This window comes from Hyla sarda, chromosome 2 (assembly GCF_029499605.1).
Source record: "Hyla sarda isolate aHylSar1 chromosome 2, aHylSar1.hap1, whole genome shotgun sequence".
Lineage (NCBI taxonomy): Eukaryota > Metazoa > Chordata > Amphibia > Anura > Hylidae > Hyla > Hyla sarda.
The window spans coordinates 394,906,708-394,931,130 of NC_079190.1; the positions used below are offsets into that span (position 1 = coordinate 394,906,708).

Here is a 24,423-nt window from a genome sequence, read left to right on the forward strand (position 1 = left end):
AGGCTATACACTTCTAGGTCACTGCTGTCGTCAAAGCTTTCTGAAATGCCAGCCGTTACGGTATATGGTAGAATTTGCATGCTCCTAATCAAATATTTATATAGATTTTAGGAACAATAATGAGCTGAATGGATTTGTCTCATAAGTTTTGGGTATTGTGGTGACAATATGATTTAAGTTCAGGCGTTCACTTGACCTACTCCAGTCATTCTTTTTAATCTTTTAAAGCTAAAGGGGTACTCCACCCCTAGATATATTATCCCCTATCCCAAGGATAGGGAATAAGATGTCTGATCGTGGGGGTCCCGCCGCTGGGGACCCCCGCTATTTTGACTGCGGCACCCCAGACATCCGTTGCATGCAGTGAACTTCGCTCCATGCCGGATGACTGGCAATGCAGGGCAGAGGCTCGTGACTTCATGGCCAAGCCTCGCTCGTGACATCATGACCACGCCCCATCATTGCAAGTCTATGGGAGGGGGCGTGACACCCCCCACCCTTAGACTTGCATTGAGGGGGCGTGGTCATGAAGTCACAAGCCTTCGGTGCTGTCCCCTCCCATAGACTTGAAACTTGCATTGAGGGGGTGTGGCCATGACATCATGAGCCTCTGGCGCTGCAACCAACTCTCTAAACGAACGCCAGGTGCAGCAGGGAGATTGCAGGGGTCCCCAGCGGTGGGACCCTGGCGATCAGACCTCTTATCCCCTATCCTTTGGATAGGGGGTAAGATGTCTAGGGGCGGAGTACCCCTTTTAAGCTCCATCTTCATAACCACGAATATTAAAGGTCTGTTTAAAGAGGCCATCCGGGATTTTAAAAATGTTGCTACTTTCTTTCCAAAAAAAGCCACACCTGAACTCTGGTTGTGTGTGGTATTGTATCTCTGCTCCATTCACTTCTATGAAAATGAACTGCATTGCCACACAGAAAACTGAGTGCAAGAGTGGCATAGTTTATAAAAACAGTGATTATTTTATCCTGGATAATCCATGGTTAATCTCTTGCCAGCCACCTGTAGACTCTAAATCAGATGAGTGGGGAGCTGGCAGGCAGGTTCTCCAGGGAAGGCAGGCATAGTGTATTCTCTCCCCTGTCTTCCCAATAACTGTATACACAGAGCTCAGTGAGTGCTGTTTACAGCTCTGCAGGAAGCAATACTGTTTGAGGCCAGACGATTATGCACCAATGTGGAATATCTGCAGGAGCTGCTGGCTCTTGGAGTTGGGATTTCCACAGCAGTTCACTGTGCTGTTTGCACAGTGCAGCAGAATCCCATTGAAATCTATGGGACTCTACTGCAGCGGGATGTCAGTGTGAAATATTCCAGCAGAATAATATAAATGTATTTGTGAGAAAATGGTCCAGGTGCAGCACTTGAATCTGATTCCATTCAGTATCTGGTCTGGAACGGATATGTGCTTGGACATGCCCAGTCTCTTTCAGTTGTTTCTACAGCTCCTATTTACTATAATTGAATCTTATAACTTGCAAACATTGAAAAATACACTTCTGGTGTGGAGTTATGGAGAGAACCCAAGGTCTGCCAGTCGCCCACTGATTTAGTGTCAAGGTAAAGTTCTGAATAGGTTTTTCTATAATTAAAATTTCTTACCCTTATGTTGGACCGACCTTTTGGACCCCTATCTATCAGAAAGGTCCTGTCATGACTCCATTTTGTTGCCGGACATTAATGGCTTTGTAAGGTATTTTGAGGGGACACAACATTAAAGGGGTTCTCTGGTGCTTAAACATCTTTTTCTCTTTTTCGCATCGTGTTCGCTCCGGGTCTGATTACAAACGGGGTGCCGCGTGCATGATCACAGCGGCGGGACTCCCACGATCAGGCATCTTATCCCCTATCCTTTGGATAGGGGAAAAGATGTTTAAGCACCAGAGAACCCCTTTAAACACTGTCATACAGGCTGGTCATTCACTACTTAACATTGTAGCAGACTGTCATTTCATCAGTGTTGTCACATAACAAGCTGTGTGTTTGTGGTTGTAACCTACAATTAAGTACTTTTTTTCCCCCTCCTCTTAAGGATGAATCCCGTATCAAAGCCACAGCCATGGATGTGAAACCTGTTGATCACAAAGAATACTCTAGACGTCTTATCATGAATATCCGGAAACTGGCCTCTCAAGGAGTCTGAATAAATGTAGTCCATCTGAAGACCTATTATACCAGAGAAACCAATAGTGACTGGGTTTAGCTTCAGGCAACATCTGTTCATCTACAAAGCCTGTTACAGTTTTGCAATTGATATTAAACCAAGCTTTCTGATCACACAGCAATGTTTCCTGTAGACACACTGCCACAATGGCTAGCACTTCCCCTCCTTCTATACATCAGGTCTAGGGCTCACTAGTTTCTTCTGAAGATGAGGTAGAGGACCACTTGAATGTGGCATTTTGTACATTAGCCTGCAACGCTTGTAAATATGTTTCTCATTCTGTCACTTTCTCCTCTTATGCTAATTTACAAGAAAGCTTAATTACATTTTACCAGGACTTAATTAGCGTCCATGGAAGTAATTGGCGGCTGCTGAGCCATCGGATGCCCACCCACATGCCCATTTACCACACTTTAAGGTTCCAAAGGCTCCAAGCTAATCCGGGGCTCCTATTCCTCTTGTGAAGACCGGGGGCTTATTGCCTTCGCAGTGTGCCTCCGCTTGGAGTGGGGAGATGTGCCATACAGTTTGCAAATGCTTGGAATGACAATATGGAGGAATTATTAATCAAAGACCTATCTCTTCTATCTGAAGACTTTCCTTCAGGGTTTAATAGACTGAGTCAGATGGTCCTGATATTAATCAAAATTGTCTCTTCTGAGAAGCTCTGATAAGCATTGACTCTCTGGCCCCTGGGGAAATCTGGCCAACTACAAAGCTTTGCTTTATTTTTCATTTAAATTAATATTGTGCTTTCTTACTCTTCTCTTTTTTTGACAGTGTGTAATTGCAGAAGTTTGCAGTCTGTACGTTCACAGCATTTCCCTGTTTTCAGCTGCTTTGTGTTTTTATTTGTCTTTTTTTTTTTTCCTTTTTGCTATGGAATTAATCAGCTTACTTTCTCAAGTCAGAGGAAAATGTGTATTTTTTTTTTAATTCTGAGAACGGAATAAAAAGTTTAGTTTTTGCATGTGTGTTTGCTTTTTATAAACCAATTTCATCCAGAAAGCAATCAATTTTTCTCTTACAAGGTGCTAGCAAAGTGAGGCAGGCAAATCTGACATTTCCCAGGCTTATTACCATTTGCTTCTGTAAGATAGGATTCTCAGCCTCCACTGTTTTAAAGAGCTGATGCAGCACCTTTTTATGCTTTTATTGACATGTGCACAGCCCTCTGAAACCAAGCAGGATTTAAAATTTGCCTAGAAATCTGTAATTCTGCTAGTGGGATGCTTCAATAGCAGTTAACAGCCTGTGTGAGGGCTTCATTATATTCACTGCATGTCTCCAGTTACTGCAAGCCTACTTGGCCTTCAGTCTTGAGTGCAACAGAACTTATCAAATATAGCCTTCTAAATCACATTGGGTTGTGCTTTAATATAGACTATATTAGGCAGAAAGTTTGATTTATTTACTTTGGATAGTGTAAATTTTTTTGCTAAATTTCCTACTAAGTCTTGCGAGTGTGAATCTAGTGTGAAAAGAAATCAAAGGTTCAAAAGGGGGTAGTCCAGGGAACTGAACATTTTGAGTCTTATCCTCTATCCACGTATAGTGGATTGAGTTTGATTGTTGGGGGCGGCTGCCTGCTGGGACATCTTGTGGGACTCTGGCTATGTAAACCTCATCGGCAAACCCCAACCCTCAGCTTATTGGACAAATGCAAGTGACAGCTCACTCAGCCCATCACCGGCTGAGATGGGACAACTCCTGCAGACAGTGACTGAGTGGGATGTCACTTGTGTTCCTCCTGGAAGGTGGGCGGGCATTTCTGCTCCCAGAACGTGTAAGTAGCCAGGTCTGTAAAGAAAAAGGCAGGATGAGGTTTTCAACCGTTGGACCTCCCATGATTACACACTTATCCCCTATACTGTGGCTAGGGGATAAGTGACTAAAGTTCAGTACCCTGGCCTGCATTTAAGGCTCCACTACTTGGATTGAATGTTGGTTGAATGCAAACAATTTATGATTATGATGTAGGAAGGCACTATAAGTGTTCAGTTTCACTAACAGGCTAGAGATGGTAAGTCCAGATTTTGGAGAAAACCTGGAAGGTCTCCGGTGAATGAAGGTGTGACCGTCTTTATGTATTAAGAAGGGAAAGCCCCATCGATATTGGATAACTTGCTTTGGATGGTTCCAAGTAGAGGCTTGACTGCTGCTTTTGAGCGAGGGTGTATCGCGAAAGTTCTGGAAAGAGAGGAGTGTCCTTATAGGTTATAGTCTGACACTTTTGTTCTTCTCCGACAGGTTTAGGCTTTCCTACATTCTGCCTCCTGTGCAACTTCAGTATGAGCTCTCTAAAGGAACATTTTTTTACTTTGACTTGTCACTCTTGGATAAGTATTATGGGTATAAGCAGTTGCTGAATCTAAACAATAATGTGTATTTACTGACAATGAGCTTGTTTTTTTTTTTTTTTTTATGGTGAGGCAATGGAAACTGAAGTATAAAAGACAGTGAAGTATCTTTTCACTTATGTGCTGTGTTAAGTTTCTGTTCCTCACTCTGGGGAAGATTTATCAAAACCTGTGCAGAGGAAAAGTTTCCCATTGCAACCAATCAGATCGCTTCTTTCATTTTACAAAAGCCTTGTGAAAAATATAATGGATATGATTGGGCAACTCGGCAACTTTTCCTCTGCACAGGTTTTGATAAATCTCCCCCTCTGTTCCTTAGCTGTTTACGTCTATATCTGTCTTCAGTGGTCTCCACACTCTGTGTGTGGATAGATTTGTATTCTTGAGTGGCCATTTTTTTCACACACCCTACTACTGAACTTTGCTAATACTAGAGGAGGTCCCCTATTCAGGACAGTCATCCATTAACCACAGTAAAGAGCGACTACATCATCCTTATGCTTGGGATGGCACAATGGGGGAGATTTCTTAAAACTTGTCCAAGGAGAAAAAGTTGCCAATAGCAACCAGTCAGAGCTCCTATTTTTCAGAGACCTGTTAAAAAAAAAAAAAATGCGTGATCTGATTGGTTGCTATGGGCAACTCAGCAACTTTTCCTCTGGACAAGTTTTGATAAGTCTCCCCCAGTGAGTACAATGTAATGCTTTATTTCACCAAATGATGAGGAATCCTGGTCTTCATTATGCAACTGTGTGAAGTTGGTTTATAGGCTTCCTACAAGGGATTGGTCTTATGGGCACCACTAATTATAACCTGATGTAGAAGACTATCAAATAATAAAGGCTGCCAGTTACGAAGTGCTTCTTAAGGGGGTACTCCCATGCCCCAGCGTTCTAAACATTTTGTTCAGAACGCTTGGAGCGGGTGGCCGTGATCATGACGTCATTCCACACCCTCTCCATCCATGTCTATGGGAGGGGGTGTGACTAGTCTCGCCCCATCCCATAGACATGAATTGAGGGGCCGTGGCTGTGACGTCACGGCCGTCTGCTCCAAGCGTTCTGAATAGAGATGAGCGAATTTACAGTAAATTCGATTCGTCATGAACTTCTCGGCTCGGCAGTTGATGGCTTATCCTGCATAAATGAGTTCGGCTTTCAGGTGCTCCGGTGGGCTGGAAAAGGTGGATACAGTCCTAGGAGACTCTTTCCTAGGACTGTATCCACCTTTTCCAGCCCACTGGAGCACCTGAAAGCTGAACTAATTTATGCAGGATAAGTCATCAACTGCCGAGCTGAGAAGTTCGTGACGAATCGAATTTACTGTAAATTCGCTTATCTCTAGTTCTGAACAAAATGTTCAGAATGCTGGGGCATGAGACTACCCCTTTAATGCTACCAATAGTCCTCTACAATACAGCTAGCTATAAGTAGCAATTTTTTCCATAATTGGAGACCATTTAAGGCAAGGGTGTCAAATATATCTTTGCGGCCTGGCAAAGATATTCATTGCTCTGGTCAGGGCCGGATCATCATTGGTGCTCCTGGAGCACTTGCTCCGTGCCCGCAGGGGGGCCCCGTCACATTCGGGGCATCCCTGTGTCCTGAAAAATCTTTTCAGGACACAAGGATGCTTCTGTTACCTCTCTGCGGCCCCACATTAGCTTTAAAAATGCAGGGGCCACCTGGAGGAAGTGCACGCAGGGACCTTACTGACGTCCCGTGCTTGCGCCCATAGGAGAAGAGCAGTGAGGAGGATTTGCGGGTATGGTAAGTGACCACTCGCCAGCACGTCATTTTCGGTGTTCCGACCACCGCTCCTCTGGTCCCGGGATCTACTGCTATGGTCCATAGGCTATAGCAGTAGATCGTGACCCCGGACTGGAGGAGTGGTGGTCGAAACACTGAAGTGGGGCAGTAAACAGGCATAAAGCCTCCAGCCATGCACTGTATATGGTTGAAGGCTGTATGTCTGGGGGAACTATCCTGCATGTGGGGGAGCTGTACTGCACCTAGTGTGGGGGAACAGTACTGCACAGTCTTGTGCAGGGGGCCTGGAGTGTTGTACAAAAGGGCATGGGGTCTTGTGAAGGGGGGGGTCATGAGGTGTGTAGGGTGGGCATGGGGTGTTGTGCAAAGGGGACATGGGGTGTTGTGCAGGGAGGGCATGTATTTTTTTTTTTATTCAGCCCACATAAACTTTAAACTTTTTTTTTTTTTTGGCCTTTGAGTTTGACATGCTTGATTTAAGGTGTCCTCTTTACATTTACACTAGAGAAATAAAATTGAGCTACAAAACTCCAGATAAAAGTTACATTTTATTTCAGATTATTAAAGTATGAGATATTGACAACACACCAATATAAAGCACAGGGCAATACCAGACAAGACGATCATGCATGAACTATAGTACACAGGATTGGATGCAACACCAGCTTAAAGGGCTACTCCAATGCTTAGACATCTTATCCCCTATCCAAAGGAGCAAACACGCTCCGGGGACTGATTACAAATGGGGGACAAGATCACGGGGGTCCCCAGTGGCGGGACTCCCTCGATCAGGCATCTTATCCCCTATCCTTTGTATAGGGGATAAGATGTCTAAGCACCGGAGTACTCCTTTAAAGATTATCAAAAAAATCACATGGATAAATGACCCATCTCCTATATAATGGCCATAAACTCTCATATTATGCCCATAGCATATGTGTAAGCTTGGAAGCTCTCTCCCAGTGATCTGGGGTCCTATATGCATAGTATCTGTCCAGATGTCATCGAACCCCATCTCCTCTTTACATCTAGTCATACGTGGGAGATTTTTGGCATAAATGTCATGGGGTCTAAATGAGGTTGTGTTGGCAGCAGGCACATAAATTCCTGGGAGTCTTAGTTGCAGAAATATGTGCAGAAAAAATGTGAAAATACCTTTTATGTTAAGCTACCGCCTGAGTGGTAAGCCTGCAAATATTATTAATCGACACCATCCAGGGGTTAGTAGTCAATAAAACCTGTAAAGATGGCAGAGTTTTAGGATTTCAATATTCCAATTAGTTAGTCTTCAGCCTCTGCAATGTTTTACTTCTGCATTGAAAAGTGCTTTTGCTATGGGAGGGGTTATGCAAAGCACTGCTAACCAAACATGCATCCAAACTAATTTAAATGAGCTAATATTTACTCAGAGATGTACAGAAGATTTACTAAGCATATATAATTGCCTTTTTCATCTGCACGAGGGTTGGGTAAATAATTGGAAATGTTCTCAACACAGACATCATTTATGTCCTCAAATGTCCGTGTCAGCTCGGGGCAGGCTTTGCACAGGATAATGTCTACATCCAATCTATAAATAGGTTTAAATAATACATTAAAACATTTTGTGAAATTGAAAGAACCATTTTTATATTTGCGCCTATGGTGTGGGAATATGAACATTAATAGACATGGGATACATACACATGAAATTGGAGTGGATCATGGATATCAATAACAACTCCACCCAACATGGCAAAGTGAACATTTTGGCCCTCATTTACTTATAAAATCGGGTTGTAAGTCTATCTTGCTTTGTTACCCGACTGCTTTTTTTCCCGTGGTATTTATTATTATGTTGCATCATGTTTGTCGCACGTGGATTTTTTTGGTTTCCAACTGTCTGGAAAAAATCCACAAAAATTCAACAAATTGGGTTGGAAAGCTCAGAAATGTCGGGTTACGCCCCTTTTTCGGGGTTGGGAGAATCCAAATCGGGTCCGTCGGGAAAAAATGTTGCATCGTGTCGCAGACTGGCACATGATGTCTGTGACATAAAAACCCGACAAAACAAGTCGGGTTTAGAATAGTAAATGAGGTCCTTTGTGTCCCTTTAGATGACTAGTGTAAGCATTACCCACAATAACCAGGATAGGGGATAAGATGTCTAGGGGCGGAGTATCCATGTAAGAGCATATAGGGGGAATATATTATTAGAGGTAGAGCAGTTTTCTATTTTTGGTGCAAATTTTTGTGCAATGGCTTCATTGCGCCAACATTTTGCACCTCTCACATATAGCTGAAAGTGCTTTTGTAAAGTGTTGTAGAAAAAGTTTCCAGCTGAGATTTACGGTGGTAAAATATTTAGGAACTGCGCCGTGTTACATTTAGAAGCTAATTTTTACAGGATGCATGACATTTTGCTGCAAATCTATACTATCATTTTGCTGGCATAGGTAAAGCATGTGGACTTGTGCTTATTATACAACATGTGCTTTTGTGATACATTTTGCACAAGTACTCAAAAAACAACAAACCTGCAGAACATTTGGAGATCTTATCAAAGACAGCGCCAACTGTTAACAATATAGGAGGAAATTAATCTGCAATAAATATTGAACTTAATTAGATTAAAAAGAAAATGGTGTCTAAAGCTGGACATTTACAAATGACAACAAAATGTTATCCAATATCAGGTAAACTCCTCCCTGAATGTCATCCATCATAGTCTGGATATTTTTTCCAAGGAAATTAAGTTCTAACTTTGTAGATTACTGATCTTAGAAACAACATGAATGGATGTAAAAGATTTAATTTGATAAAATGTAGAGATAGACAGTCCCATTTTTCATGACCCCTACGGAGGACTGCAGTAAAAGTCTCATTCTTTAAAGGATAGGGCGGCAGATATTTTGTAGAGTTCTTTGACTAAAACCAGCTGACCTTGCATTTATCTTTGGCTCTAAATGACTAAAACCAAAATGATTCTTCTTTCTGAAACCTGTTTGATGTTTCAATTAATGGCTATAGCATCCAGATTAATCCATTATCTACACGTTGCATTTTAGTTCCATGGCAAATAACTCATATCATGGTTTGAAGTGCAAAGTAAGCAAACCTACAGACATCAACTTTATCTTATCAGCATGTCAGCTCAAAGCATATATGGTGTGGATTTAATGTCCACAAATCTCTTCTGAACGTGTTCTAGCAAAAATATAATTATTAAAGTGTCAGTATACCTTGCACACTTCATTTAGACTAGACGTAACACTTTAGTATGTTTTTGGAGAGGTACTGACTACCCTGCATCTAACATGTGGAAGCGCCATACTACTGATTCCAGAACAGCACAATTTCAATAGTCCTGGTTATGCAGGAAAAGCATGTATGGGTTCAACTAAGATCATGGGGCCATAGTTTACCAATATAAAGCTAGCTACTAAAATTCAAAAATGTTAATCCAGAAGGCAGCAAAAAACCCTGTTTTCCAAAACTCTTTTCTGACTCTGAATATGGCAGTCAGAATCAGTCAGTCACCTTGAGCAGGAAATAGTGCAGCCCTGGACTGACATTCTCTGTCCCTGCCTTTTAGGGTGCTTGCTTCCTTAATAAAGATAGCCCCAACCCCAGTGCAAGTCCCTATGTTACTAAGCTGCAAGGCGTAGTGAAGTTAAAAAAAAAATAAAAAAACATAGTACAGAGGTCAGGGAACAGGTTAGAACATGAAGGATTGACCAAGAAACAGACCAGGAAACACAAAGCAGGTATGCAGCAAACTAACAAACAGTGGATAAAGCAAAGTCAGGCGGACCAGAGTCAAAAACCAGGATGCACCAGAGGTACAAACACGCAAGGCAAGGGCAATGTTAGGAAACAAGCATTGAGTTAAACCAAGAAGACTACAAAGGTACAGAAGCAGTAGGCTAAAGAATGGTCAGAAAACAGGCATCAGGTCAGAGAAACTAATGCAGACAATAGCAGACTTGAATGCTGGTGAACCACAATCAATAGCAAAAGCTGTAGGCTGAGCAGGGATCCTAGCCTTATTTTTAATGAAAGTCATTCCCTTAGACATCTGTATGTGTATATTAGATGTAGCTACAACCTATATTAGGGTCTGTTTACATTGAGGAAATACAGTGTGGAAAGTTCTTGCTGAATTTTCTCTGTGGATCCGCAATCTTCTGCATGGAGCAGAAATGACTTAGATCAAATGCTCATGTCCATGACAATAAGCACTGTTTCATTGACAGATGGGATATATCTGGCGGATTCTACTGAAACATGTTTCCTCTTCCATCAGAATCCAGTTCCTCATCAGAGGTTCAGTTGTGGAACTTCCAATGCGTGCGGGGAGCAGCAGAACTCCCATTTCTAAGTGGGTTCCGTATAGAATTTCCATGTGGAAATTTTGCATGGAATCTCTGTAGAGTGAAATGGGCCTTATTCGGGGACATTTATCATCGTTTGCTTTGGTAAGGGAGTTCTTTAGGCATTTTTTTTTGCTTATGTATGACGTATTTATAATATAGTATTTATAATATTTATAATATTTTTTAGTATACATGAGCAAAAAAACAATACATTTCCTCAGAACACCACTTTGTAACCCCAGCTCAAGTCGCAGCTGTGAAAAGAATCTGATCGCTCCGGGTCCCGCTGCTTCCCCGGAGCGCTCGTGGCGTTCTCCGTCTAACACTGCTCCTGACCGGGAGCGCTGTCCCCCTGTCAGCGGCGGGGATGCTCACGGATCGCATCCCAAGTCACTCACCGTCCTCCCGCTGCTGCTTCCTCCCGGCACGCTGAGATTTAAAGGGCCAGTGCAACATTAATTGGTGCCTGGCCCAATCAGTCCAAAACGTATGTATAAACCCACTTCTCCTTCCTGTCCTTGCCGGATCTTGTTGCCCTAGTGCCCTGAGAAAGCGTTTTGTGTGTATCCCTAGCCTGTGTATCCAGACCCTTTGCCGTTGCCCCGGACTACTAACCTTTGCCGCCTGCCTTGACCTCTTGCTACGTCCGACCTTGCCTTTGCCGTGTCCTTGTGTACCATGCCTATCTCAGCTGTCAGTGAGGTTGAGTCGCTATCAGGGGATACTACCTGGGAGTTACCGCCGCAGCAAGTCCATCCCGCCTTGCGGCAGGCTCTGGTGAAAACCAGTAACTTCTTAGAACCGGTCCCCTGGTACGGCCCACGTCATCGCCTCACTGACACAGGGGATCCACTACCCGTATCCTACCCACATACCAGTCTGGTTCCTGACAGTATATCCGGCCATGGATCCCGCTGAGGTGCCGCTGCCAAGTCTCTCTGACCTCACTACCGTGGTTGCCCAGCAGTCTCAGCAGATAGCCCAACAAGGACAACAGCTGTCGTAGTTGGCCACCATGCTCCAGCAGCTTCTGCCTTCACAGCGTCTACCATCTCCTCCGCCAGCTCCAGCATCTCCTCCACTCCGAGCTGCTGCTACTTCCTCTAGAGTCCGTTTGTCTCTTCCTGAGAAATTTGATGGGGACTCTAAGATGTGCTGGGGATTCCTGTCCCAATGTTCCCTGCACCTTGAGATGATGTCGGACCAGTTCCCCACAGAACGGTCTAAGGTGGCTTTCGTGGTCAGTTTACTATCTGGAAAGGCCTTGTCCTGGGCCACACCGCTTTGGGACCGCAACAATCTTGCCACTGCTTCCATCCAGTCCTTCTTCTCCGAAGTACGCAGTGTCTTCGAGGAGCCAGCCCGGGCCTCCTCTGCCGAGACGGCCCTGGAGCTCTTCTGTGGGCGAATACGCCATCCAGTTCCGCACCCTCGCCTCTGAGCTAGCTTGGAACAATGAAGCCCTCTGCGCGACCTTCAAGAAAGGTTTATCCAGCCACATCAAAGATGTTCTGGCCGCACAAGAAATTCCTGCTACCTTGCCTGAACTTATCCAATTGGCCACCCGCACAAATATGCGTTTCTCGGAAAGACGCCAGGAGCTCCGCCAAGAAAAGGATCTTGTTCACACCAGGAGGTTTTCTCGCTTGGCACCTCTCTTCCAGAGTCCTTTGCAACCTACTCCTGTGCCTCCCGCCGAGGAGGCTATGCAAGTGGATCGGTCTCGCCTGACCCAAGAAGAGAGGACCCGCCGCAGAAATGGAAATTTGTGCCTGTACTGCGCTAGTACTGAACATTTCCTTAAGGACTGCCCTATTCGCCCTCCACGTCAGGGAAACGCATGCACCTAGTGCCTGACTATTCCAGTGCTGATTTCTCCATCCGCTAATTCCTCCTTCTCTGCGGTGGCCTTCCTGGACTCAGGTTCTGCAGGAAACTTTATTGAAGCCTCATTTATCAACAGATTCAACATTCCTGTTACCCGTCTCATCAAAACCTTCTTCATTTCTTCTGTAAACTGAGAAAATCTGGACTGCACCGTGTGTTACCGCACTGAACCTTTGCTCATGACCGTTGGTGTTCTCCATCAAGAAAAGATAGAATTTTTTGTTTTGCCTAACTGTACCTCTGCCCTGGCTCCAGCGTCACACTCCTACCCGCGACTGGACCACTGGGGACATTAAATCCTGGGGATCTTCCTGCCACAAACGTTGCCTCAAGTCTGTACCAACCAGTCAAGTCTCCGTCACTACTCCATTGCCTGGCCTTCCAAAGGTCTATCAGGACTTTTCTGACGTCTTCTGTAAAAAGCAGGCGGAGGTCTTACCACCACGTAGACCCTACGACTGCCCTATTGACTTGCTCCCTGGTACCACACCGCCCCGTGGCAGAATTTATCCTCTCTCCGCTCCTGAAACTAAGGCCATGACTGAATACATACAGGAGAATCTAAAGAGAGGTTTCATCAGGAAGTCTTCTTCTCCAGCCGGAGCGGGGTTCTTCTTTGTTGCCAAGAAGGACGGTTCGCTACGCCCCTGCATAGACTATCGTGGCCTCAATAAAATCACAGTAAAAAAAAAAAACGCTTCCCTCTGCCTCTCATCTCGGAACTCTTTGACCGTCTGCGTGGAGCAAAAATTTTCACTAAACTCGACCTCAGGGGCACTTATAACCTCATCAGAATTCGAGAAGGAAATGAGTGGAAAACCGCTTTTAACACTAGAGATAGCCACTTCGAGTATCTCGTCATGCCATTTGGACTTTGCAACGCCCCTGCAGTATTTCAAGATTTTGTCAATGAAATTTTTCAGGACTTACTGTATACCTGCGTTGTTGTCTATTTAGAATACATCCTAATTTTTTCCTCCAACCTAGAGGAACACCGGCTCCTTGTCCGTCAAGTGCTCCAACGCCTTTATGTAAATCATCTTTACGCCAAATTTGAAAAATGCCTTTTTGAACACAGCTGTCTTCCTTTCCTGGGATACCAGGTCTCTGGACAAGGTCTTCAAATGGATCCTGACAAGCTCTCCGCGGTCTTGGATTGGCCACGCCTCTCTGGACTCCGTGCTATCCAGCGCTTCCTCGGATTTGCCAACTACTATCGTCAGTTTATTCCCCACTTCTCCACCATCGTTGCTCCTATTGTGGCACTGACAAAGAAAAACGCGAATCTGAGGTCCTGGCCTCCCCAAGCAGATGAAGCTTTTACTCGCCTTAAGGCCGCCTTCGCCTCTGCACCAGTCTTGTCCAGGCCAGATCCTCTGAAGCCTTTTTTCCTTGAGGTTGACGCCTCCTCAGTGGGAGCTGGAGCTGTTCTTCTCCAAAAAAAACGCTAAGGGAAAAACCGTCACTTGCGGTTTCTTCTCCAAAACTTTTTCTCCTCCTGAAAAAAACTATTCTATAGGAGACCGTGAACTGTTGGCCATCAAGTTGGCACTTGAGGAATGGAGACATCTCCTGGAGGGATCCCTTCACCCCATCACCATTTGCATAGACCATAAAAACCTGTCTTATCTCCAATCCGCCCAGCGGTTAAATCCTCGCCAGGCCAGATGGTCGCTGTTTTTTGCCCGCTTCAATTTTCAAATCCATTTTCGTCCTGCAGACAAGAATGTCAGGGCTGATGCTCTATCACGTTCCAACGATGACTCAGAAGCCGAGACTCTTCCTCAGCACATCATACCTCCTGAGTGTCTGATCTCTTCTGCTTCTGCTTCTCTGGTGACAATTCCTCCAGGAAAAACGTATGTTCCTCCACGGCTTCGCCTCCGGACTCTCAAATGGGGTCATCCCTCCCATCTGGCTGGTCACGCTGGAATCAAAAAATCTATACAGTTGATTGCCAGACACTATTGGTGGTCTTCCCTGGAAAAAGATGTGACCGATTTCGTACGAGCCTGTACAGTGTGTGCACGTGACAAGACTCCACGCCAGAAGCCTGCAGGTCTTTTCCTTCCTCTGCCGGTGCCTGAACAGCCTTGGTCCCACATAGCCATGGACTTCATCACTGATCTTGCTTTATCTCATGGCAACACTGTCATTTGGGTGGTCGTTTTTCCAAAATGGCTCATTTTGTCCCGCTTCCTGGCCTTCCTTCTGCGCCACAGTTGGCGAAGCAATTTTTTCTGCAGATTTTTCGTCTTCACGGACTTCCCACGCATATCGTCTCGGATAGAGGCGTTCAATTTGTTTCAAAATTTTGGAGAGCACTCTGCAATCAATTAAAGATCAAATTGAATTTCTCTTCCTCCTATCACCCCCTATCCAATGAACAAGTGGAAAGAGTGAACCAGATTCTTGGTGACTACTTGCGACATTTTGTCTCCTCCCGTCAAGATGATTGGGTCGACCTTCTGCCCTGGGCTGAATTCTCGTACAATTTCAAAAATTCTGAGTCTTCCTCCAAATCTCAATTTTTTGTGGTGTACGGCCATCACCCGCTGCCCCCCCCCCCCCCTCCCCATTCCCACTTCATCTGGAGTTCCTGCCATGGATGAATTAACCCGGGACTTCTCCTCTATCTTGAAGGAGACTCCAAACTCGCTCTTACTGGCCTCTTCTCGCATGAAGAGACATGCGGATAAAAAGAGAAGAACTCCTCCTGTCTTTGCCCCTGGTGACAAAGTGTGGCTCTCTGCCAAATACATACGGTTTCGTGTCCCTAGCTAAAAGCTGGGTCCTCGTTATCTCGGGCCATTTAAAATCAAAAACCAAATCAATTCTGTCTCCTACAAGCTCCATCTTCCTCCTTCTCTTCGTATTCCTAACTCTTTTCATGTCTTCCTTCTCAAACCTCTCATACTTAACCGCTATTCCCCCAAGGTCACCATTCCTGCTCCTGTCTCTGGGTCCTCTGATGTCTTCTCCGTGAAAGAGATTCTCGCCTCCAAGTTTGTCCGAGGTAAAAAAAAAAAATTCTTATTGATTGGGAGAATTGTGGCCCCGAAGAGAGGTCTTGGGAAGCCGAGGCCAATATTCTTGACAAGGAGCTAATTCATAAATTTCTGGGTTCCAAAAAGAGGGGAAGACCCAAGGGGGGGGGGGTACTGTAAAGCCGAGCACTCCGGGTCCCGCTGCTACCCCGGAGTGCTTGCGGCGTCCTCCCTCTAACAGTGCTCCGGTCACTGCTCCTGACTGAGAGCGCTGTCCCCCTGTCAGCAGCGGGGATGCGATCCGCAGGACGGGATGTCCCCGCTCACGGATCGCGTCCCAAGTCACTCACCGTCCTCCCACTGCTGCTTCCTCCCGGCACGCGCAGCCCCGCTCCTTAGGGCGTGTGCGCCAACTTGCTGAGATTTAAAGGGCCAGTGCACCATTAATTGGTGCCTGGCCCAATCAGTCCAAAATGTATATAAACCCACTTCCCCTTCCTGTCCTTGCCGGATCTTGTTGCCCTAGTGCCCTGAGAAAGCGTTTTGTGTGTATCACTAGCCTGTGTTTCCAGATCCTTTGCCGTTGCCCCTGACTGCGAACCTTTGCCGCCTGCCTTGACCTCTTGCTACGTCCGACCTTGCCTTCGCCTTGTGTACCACGCCTATCTCAGCTGTCAGTGAGGTCGAGTCGCTATCAGGGGATACAACCTGGGAGTTACCGCCGCTGCAAGTCCATCCCGTCTTGCGTCGGGCTCTGGTGAAAACCAGTAACTTCTTAGAATCGTTCCCCTGGTACGGCCCACGTCATCGCCTCACTGACACAGGGGATCCACTACCCGTATCCTACCCGCATACCAGTCCGGTTCCTGACACATATATGTGTGTGTGTTTATTACATTTTTTTAAAACCCTTTTTACCCCTAAATGGACTAAAGCATTTTTTCTTCTCATTTCAGTGTATCCTCTGGACATCTTCAGATTTGGAGGACTACGATGACCCGCGTTTTTTGGTTTAATATTAATAAAATGTTTAACAAGGGCTTGTGAGGGAGTGCTTTTTGGAATAAAAGTTTTTAAACTTTTTTTTTATTTTTAAAAAATCTTTTTGTACTTTACAGGCTTAGTAGTGGAAGCTGTCTTATAGACGGAATCCATTACCAAGCCAGGGCTTATCGTTTGCTCCAAAAACAGCTAGCGCTAGCCCCCAATTATTACCCTGGTACCCACCGCCACAGGCGTGCCGGGAAGAGACGGTACCAAGAGGCCTGGAGCATCAAAAATGGTGCTCCTGGGCCTAGGTGGTAACAGGCTGGCGTTATTTAGGATGGGGAGGGCCAGTAACAATGGTCCTCGGCCACCCTGGCTTTTATTTGCCTACGTGCGATTTTCGCACATCATAAATTCACTGCAAAGTGAAAACTGAAATTTGCTTAGGTAAGGCTGTTTGTAACTTTTTGCTTACCTACAAAAATCGCACAAAAAAATGCGTAGGTGCATGTGCGACTTTTAGAAGCAAAAAAAAAAAAGAAAATAGCTTGATAAATGTCCCCCATAGTGTCTAATCTTAAAGCACAATTTATATATATGTATATATATATATATATATATATATATATATATATTATATATAAAGAATAAGTCAGCCAGCACTTTAATTGATACCAAACTATTATATGGACCTGGCCTACAGGTGCACACTACTAGGCTAAATATACAGCAACAGAAGAATGCAGCAGCACACTGCCAGCACAAGGATATAGGTGAAACATGAACATGCAGGTAAAGCATGGAGAGCTATACAGCTATGGTGTAATAGATGCAAATGTGAAACTATGAGATAGTGAGGCACTTAGCTTGCAAATTTGTCTCCGCCGGCGGTCAAATAGCTTGGACCGTCCCACCACGATAAGGTGGCCTCATTGGGACGGACCCTACACTGTGAATATGCCTCTGTGTGAACAGTTCAGTAAGCATGGCAGGATTTGGAACATCCAAGACACCTTATAAACACACCTGATAGAGGTGGGTGGGGTGCAAGGCCAAAATGGAGGTAGCCACTCCCCCGTATGTGCAATACAGACAAATAATAAGTCAGCCAGCACTTTAGTTGATACCAAACTATTATATTGACCTGGTCTACAGATGCACGCTACTAGGCTAAATATACAGCAACAGAAGAATGCAGCAGCACACTGCAAGCACAAGGATATAGGTGAAACATGAACATGCAGGTAAAACATGGAGAGCTATACAGCTATGGTGTAATAGATACAAATCTGAAACTATGAGATAGTGAGGCACTTAGCTCGCAAATTTGTCTCCGCCGGTGGTCAAATAGCTTGGACCATCCCACCGCGGTAGTTTCACATTTGCATCTATTACACCATAGCTGTATAGCTCTCCATGTTTTACCTGCATGTTCATGTTTCACCTATATCCTTGTGCTGGCAGTGTGCGGCTGCATTCTTCTGTTGTTGTATATTTAGCTTAGTAGCGTGCACCTGTAGGCCAGGTCCATATAATAATTTGGTATCAACTAAAGTGCTGGCTGACTTATTCTTTGTCTGTATTGCACATACGGGGGAGTGGCTACCTCCATGTTGGCCTTGCACCCCACCCACCTCTATCAGGTGTGTTTATAAGGTGTCTTGGATGTTCCAGATTCTGCCATGCTTACTGAACTGTTCACACAGAGGCATATTCACAGTGTAGCGTCTGTCCCAATGAGGCCACCTTATCGTGGTGGGAAGGTCCAAGCTATTTGACCGCCGGCGGAGACAAATTTGCGAGCTAAGTGCCTCACTATCTCATAGTGTCACATTTGCATCTATTACACCATAGCTGTATAGCTCTCCATGTTTTACCTGCATGTTCATGTTTCACCTATATCCTTGTGCTGGCAGTGTGCTGCTGCATTCTTCTGTTGTCGTATATTTAGCCTAGTAGCGTGCACCTGTAGGCCAGGTCCATATAATAATTTGGTATCAACTAAAGTGCTGGCTGACTTATTCTTTGTCTGTATTGCACATACGGGGGAGTGGCTACCTCCATGTTGGCCTTGCACCCCACCCACCTCTATCAGGTGTGTTTATAAGGTGTCTTGGATGTTCCAGATCCTGCCATGCTTACTGAACTGTTCACACAGAGGCATATTCACAGTGTAGGGTCTGTCCCAATGAGGCCACCTTATCACGGTGGGAAGGTCCAAGCTATTTGACCGCCGGCGAAGACAAATTTGCGAGCTAAGTGCCTCACTATCTCATAGTTTCACATTTGCATCTATTACAACATAGCTGTATAGCTCTTCATGTTTTACCTGCATGTTCATGTTTCACCTATATCCTTGTGCTGGCAGTGTGCTGCTGCATTCTTCTGTTGCTGTATATATACATATATATATATATATATATATATATATATATAACAATTGTGCAGCCAATAGCACAATAGCAGTGTGTGTGTGTTGTTGTTTTTTTTATGGGAGCTGCCGGCAGGAGGAAGTAAGCGTGTTCCAGCAGGCGCAACATCACTGAAGCCTGCTGGGAGACCGCTTCTGCCCTCACAATACTGCTGTGCTCTGTGTCGGGAGCGCACAGAGATGATTCTACATATGATGTAATGAAGAGCTCAATCAGACTGTAACAGGCTGTCATGCATGCTCAGTGCAGGCTTCGTCTTCACTCTGTCTCCAGCGCTGCACTGAGCTTTGGCCGACACACTTGGCGGGTACAGCGCTCACTTCCGTCTGTCTGATTGACAGGCAGTGAGCGAGAGCTGTGCCTCGCTATGTGCTGAAGCACTTCCTGAGTTTGGTCTCCTGCCAGTCCGGGAGGAGACCGAACTCTCAATATTAGTATCACCAGCTAACAGAACAGAGTCACCTAGTGGCCATTTTTTCTAATGAATATAAAACATAAAAAAGTAAATTTTTATGAAAGTCATTTGCAAAGTGTCTTCACATTACATAAGCCATATATTAAAACTTTCAGTTAGTAACAGGTACTCTTTAAAGATATCTAGCAACTCCTGAATGCTAAGGGGGTTATACACCATAAGGTGATTTTAGTACGTACCTTCCAGACAGTAATGGACATGCTTAGGAAGGATCTGCGCTTGTCGTGTTGTTAAATGGCTATGTTGTGAGCTAAAACCATAACGCTGTGGCTATCATTTTGTGAACTGGGTATTTCCTGTTGAAGTTTATCTCAAACTACACATCCCATTAATTCCTTGTTTGTAAGCGTGAGGTCACTTTCCTCTCTCCCACGCATCAGCCACCCCACCCATTGAAACACAAATGAGTTGCATTCCCTTCAAAAGACCAGTGTTTTCTAACCAGGGACCCTTCAGCTTTTGCAAAAATACAATTAGTTGCATGATCTCTCTCCCACCCTGCGCTCACTCTATCCAATGAAGCAGGACTGGCTCCCTTTGCACACCTGACTAGTGATGCCATGTCTCGGTCGCACTGCAACGTGGGAAATCTTGAGACCTGAGTAATTTTGTAAAAATAAATATTGGGAGACCACCGTCACACACAGGTACAGACACTATATTATGAACTACAGTAACTTTACAGCCCCTGTAGCATAGTAAAAAAAAATAATTCCTGGAATACCCCTTTTAAGGGTCACTCTCATTAAAACTCATTTTTGCTATTGCACTCCTTATGGTAAATAAAAAATATTTCTAATATACTTTGTTTAAAAAAAAAAATGAAGTTTTCTATGTTTTATTTGTGCTCAAAAAAGCTCAAGAGCACATTTTCCCCCAACTCATACACAGATTTTGGACCAAAGTCCAAACACAGGAAGTGCCGCCTGGAGTGCTGAGGGGGGGGGGGGTGTCCAGCCTCATCCAATCATAGTTCCTCTGACACATAACTGCCATATGCTGTTGGTTGGACACCCCGCCCCCCCCCCCCAGCACTCTTGGCGGCACTTCCTGTGTTCGGACTTTGGTCCAAAGTCTGTGTATGGGTTGGGAGAAAATGTGCTCTTGAGCTTTTTTAAGCACAAATAATACATAGAAAACTTCATTTTTTTTAAACAAAGTTTATTAGAAATATTTTTCATTTACCATAAGGAGTGCAATAGCAAAAATTAGTTTTAATGAGAGTGCCCATTTAAACTACCTCTTAACAGTTGGTGTACTAGGCCGTATCACAATGGAGCACCTGCCTAACTAACCCTTTACCAAACCCCTGTGTGTTTTATTCTCTCGCTTGTTACTGTACATTCAGAAAAATGTTCTGCCCAATTGTTAGAAAAGCTTTTAAATATAAATAAGCTAATGAAGCCATTGCTATAATGTTAAGGATGTTATTGCGAGACTTAAGTGCTTTCCCTTAATTACAATTCCAATATATGTTGCAAAAATGTGTCAGGACCTTAAAGCTTTAATGGGGTAAATATAATCTTTGTCTATCTGATTGAGATGGGCTTTGAACAGTGTGTTCTAGGGGAGAGCATGTCTGATGTTCAGAGAAAAAATTCTGCTTTCTTCTTTTCTCTGCAGTTCACAGAGTGGCGTCTGAGGTCGAATCCGCACTTTAGCAAACTCCCCGCATCTCTTAGTTTCTTTTGAAACGGCATCTTTCTGCGTCCATTTTTTTCTCCTTCTTTTTAGAAATGCACTGAGAGTTGTAAGCTATCCCTTCTCCCCCCCCCCCAGCTGATGTCTTGCTGAGACGTCGCCTGTTCTGACCTTGCTTAGAAGTGAATACTGCACAATGATCCTCACCACTCTGCAAGATTGACAAATTATAGGGTGAAAAGTAGCGATCAGTCTTTCTATTGTAGTAACCCACCTTTTTATTTCTAATGCTTACAACCTCCAATTTACAGAAGTGGCTCCAAGCAAAGCATCCCTGTGACAGCTTTCTTCCCTGACTACCGCAAGCATCCCAGGAGATACATGGCATGTTTTGTCAGTGCTTATCCACAGTACCACTACCATTCATATCTGTGATACACAAACCCTGTGATATTGAGGGGAGCATTCCTTACATATGAGCTTGTGTGGTGATAGCTATGTTATCATAATGTAGGCTATTTTTAAGTGTCAATAAAATTACATTAGGTTCCCCATTATTCCCCATTGTGAAATGTTTCAATCATTTGTCTTTCACATGTTCATAGTATGTAACGAATTACTGTTCACTTACTACATTACACATAAAGATCAGAGAAAAAAATAGGTCACTAAGAGATGAAACATTGTTTCTTTGCTCCCGATATGTGGTAAAATGGCAGTAATATGGATTGGACTTGTATCAATGAGTCTGTATTCCCAATAACCAAGGTTCTTACAGGCAGAATTATTCACAGGGATGTACCTTTCCCAGTCGAGAACTATTGTATTGCCCTACATAAATAAGCCATAGTTAATATGATTATCTAAGGCTGGGTTCACAGTAACAGAAATCTCAGAGCAGTGCTAAAGATGTTTAACCCCTTAGGGATACAGCCATTTTTGGCCTTAGTGCAGCACAGCAATAATTTTTTTTTTGTTTTGTTTTGTTTTTATCAGCTACACATCATGTGTCTGTAAAAATAGCAGAATTAGGGGTTGTTATTAGTGAGACAAGTTTTTAGTGTTCAGTTTCATATCGTGCTCAAAGCTGCAGACATGGGCAGATAGCCGATAAGGAGATCAAACAAATAATGCCTGTCTCTTAGCTGATAACTGTTTGCAAAGATATGAAATTGTGTTTTCCTTCTAAGCTCAAGAGGATATGCTGAGCTGCAACATGCATGCTTTTAAAGGGCCATGCTGAGCCACAGCATCCATGCTTCCTTACTCCTACCTTCCCTGTCCGACCTGGATTTCAACAGTGAGCCATAAATTATGTAGGAAAGGAAGAGGTGGAGAAGGGAGAACTCATGCATGGTGCAGCTTGGCACTGCCTCTACAACTCTTGGGTTTAGAAGGAAAACATCATTTTATAACTTCCTGTTAACTCAACACTAATTTTCATGTTTAGACTTTGTTTTAATTCCTTGTTTTAGAAAACCAAATTAATCAAGGTGAGTCCGTATTTTTTTCCCTCAACATAGTGTAAATCCATAATTTATGGCACTTATAAAATAACTTACTTTCAGTTGCTTTCATACACTTCTTCTAGCCTGCATGGGTCTTCTTATCAACCATATGAGAACTGAAGCCTGGTAATCATGAAGAAGTATGATGAGAGCAGTTGTCATTGTCTTACCTTTTATAATCCATTTCCTCTTAGGCCTACAAATGCTTTGTTTTGTATTGGTACCAGTATGACTTGAAAGGACCGTCTTTATACGTGCTCCATTTGTATACTTGTCAGGCAAACAAGGCGACCTTTTACGCTTTCCATTACAAGGGCTATCTGAATTAGCAATTTCTGCAATGAACCGCTAACAATGAAAAGATAGGTTACAACAATGCAAAGACAAATCTTGCTTTTCAGCTACTGGGAAGACGGTAGTGCTGATTGACTACAATAATCACAGCAAATGCCCTTTACAGTATTGTCTCTGCAGATAACACTAGTATACATTAACTCCAGCTGTCTAGGCTCGCTTCTTGCTATTCAGATGGGAACTCTCATTGTTGCTAGTAACTATTCTCCAAATGCTTCTTGTCTTCCTACTGCCAGTGCTTTATTAACGTCACCTTATATCCCGCATTATTTGTGTGGCTGGATTTACAAAGCAGTTTCAACACGATTAGCTCCGTATGAGAAAATAATATGGCAATTAAAAATAAAACGTGATCACTGCGCCTTTTATGTTGAGTGTGGATCTCCCTCCTGCTTCATTCTGGCAGATGATAGAGGAGAAAGAACCTAATCTGGTATCTGTCCATGTTGGAAATGCTTTATGCTTCCCATTAGGACTCAGTCTGTCTCATGCGTATCACACCGCCAGGGCAAAAAAACGCTTTTCTTCCCTCTGGTGCAGTCTGTCTGTGCAGTGTATAAATATTATTGATCCTGGTGTTTAATACACTAATGAAAGCCACTGTTATTGACTTTGTAATTAATATGCTGTCTCGGAGTAAAGTTTGTCAGGAGGAGTATGTATGAAAGCAGTTAAGACTTTGTTACACAAAATAAAGCGATTTACTGCACTGTCCTGAAGTGGACCTCTTCCCTCTCGTCCTCCCAGGAGAAAGGCACTTCCCTGGCTAACAGCAGACGGATTGAAGGATAAGCTCTCATTTCTTCAGACATAGACTGAGTCATGGCTCCTTGTGGTGTTTTCACTTAAAAAAGAAAAAAGATATATATAGAAACGTCAAATATGTAGTATATCTAGAATTTCTGAGGTGTAAAGCTAGGACCATATTGTGAGAAATATTATGTAGTTACATTGAAGTTACTGTTATTCCTTTTTTATTTTATTTTTTGCAATAGCTGTCATTTGGAGGTGGGACCATGACATACTTGTTGACCAAGCTGTTTGCTGTCCACATTCTTATAGAAGTAAGAAAAGATTAATTATAAAGCGATCCATTTAGACACAGTCCCAGTCCATTATAAGGACTGTTACTTATCAGAAAGGTTTGACTTACGATCTTTATGCAGAAAGATGTTACTCACTTCTCCCAGTTCCCAGGGTGCAGCCAAGGCTCATGCTCTGACCCCCATCTTCTGCCACAGACCTGCTGGTAGTGTCAGTTTGCTAAGATAAATGGTACCCCGAAGATCAAATCAAGCTTGATGGCCTATTTAAAGGGAAATGAACCTGCAATGCCTTGCATGCTGATTGGGGTCATACCTTGTTCATCATTTGTTATTGATTTTGATTGACCCTGTTATTGACCTCAGACTTGTTCCTGGATATTGCTCCTGCCTAAGCCTTGAAACTGGTCGCCTGGTACCCTGTTCTACTCCTGGCTCCAACCTTTGT

The 24,423-nt window shown here is 43.9% G+C and overlaps 1 protein-coding gene across 1 annotated transcript in view; it reads left to right on the forward strand.

Moving 5' to 3' along the window:
* Positions 1-3,139, forward strand: part of RPA1 (replication protein A1) — a 73,935-nt gene extending 70,796 nt beyond the window's left edge. Inside the window, exon 17 of the mRNA XM_056560180.1 lies at positions 2,046-3,139. Within this exon, the coding sequence (XP_056416155.1) occupies positions 2,046-2,156 (111 nt within the window). The 3' untranslated portion in view covers positions 2,157-3,139. The remainder of the gene's footprint in view (positions 1-2,045) is intronic.
* The last annotated feature ends 21,284 nt before the right edge of the window (positions 3,140-24,423 follow it).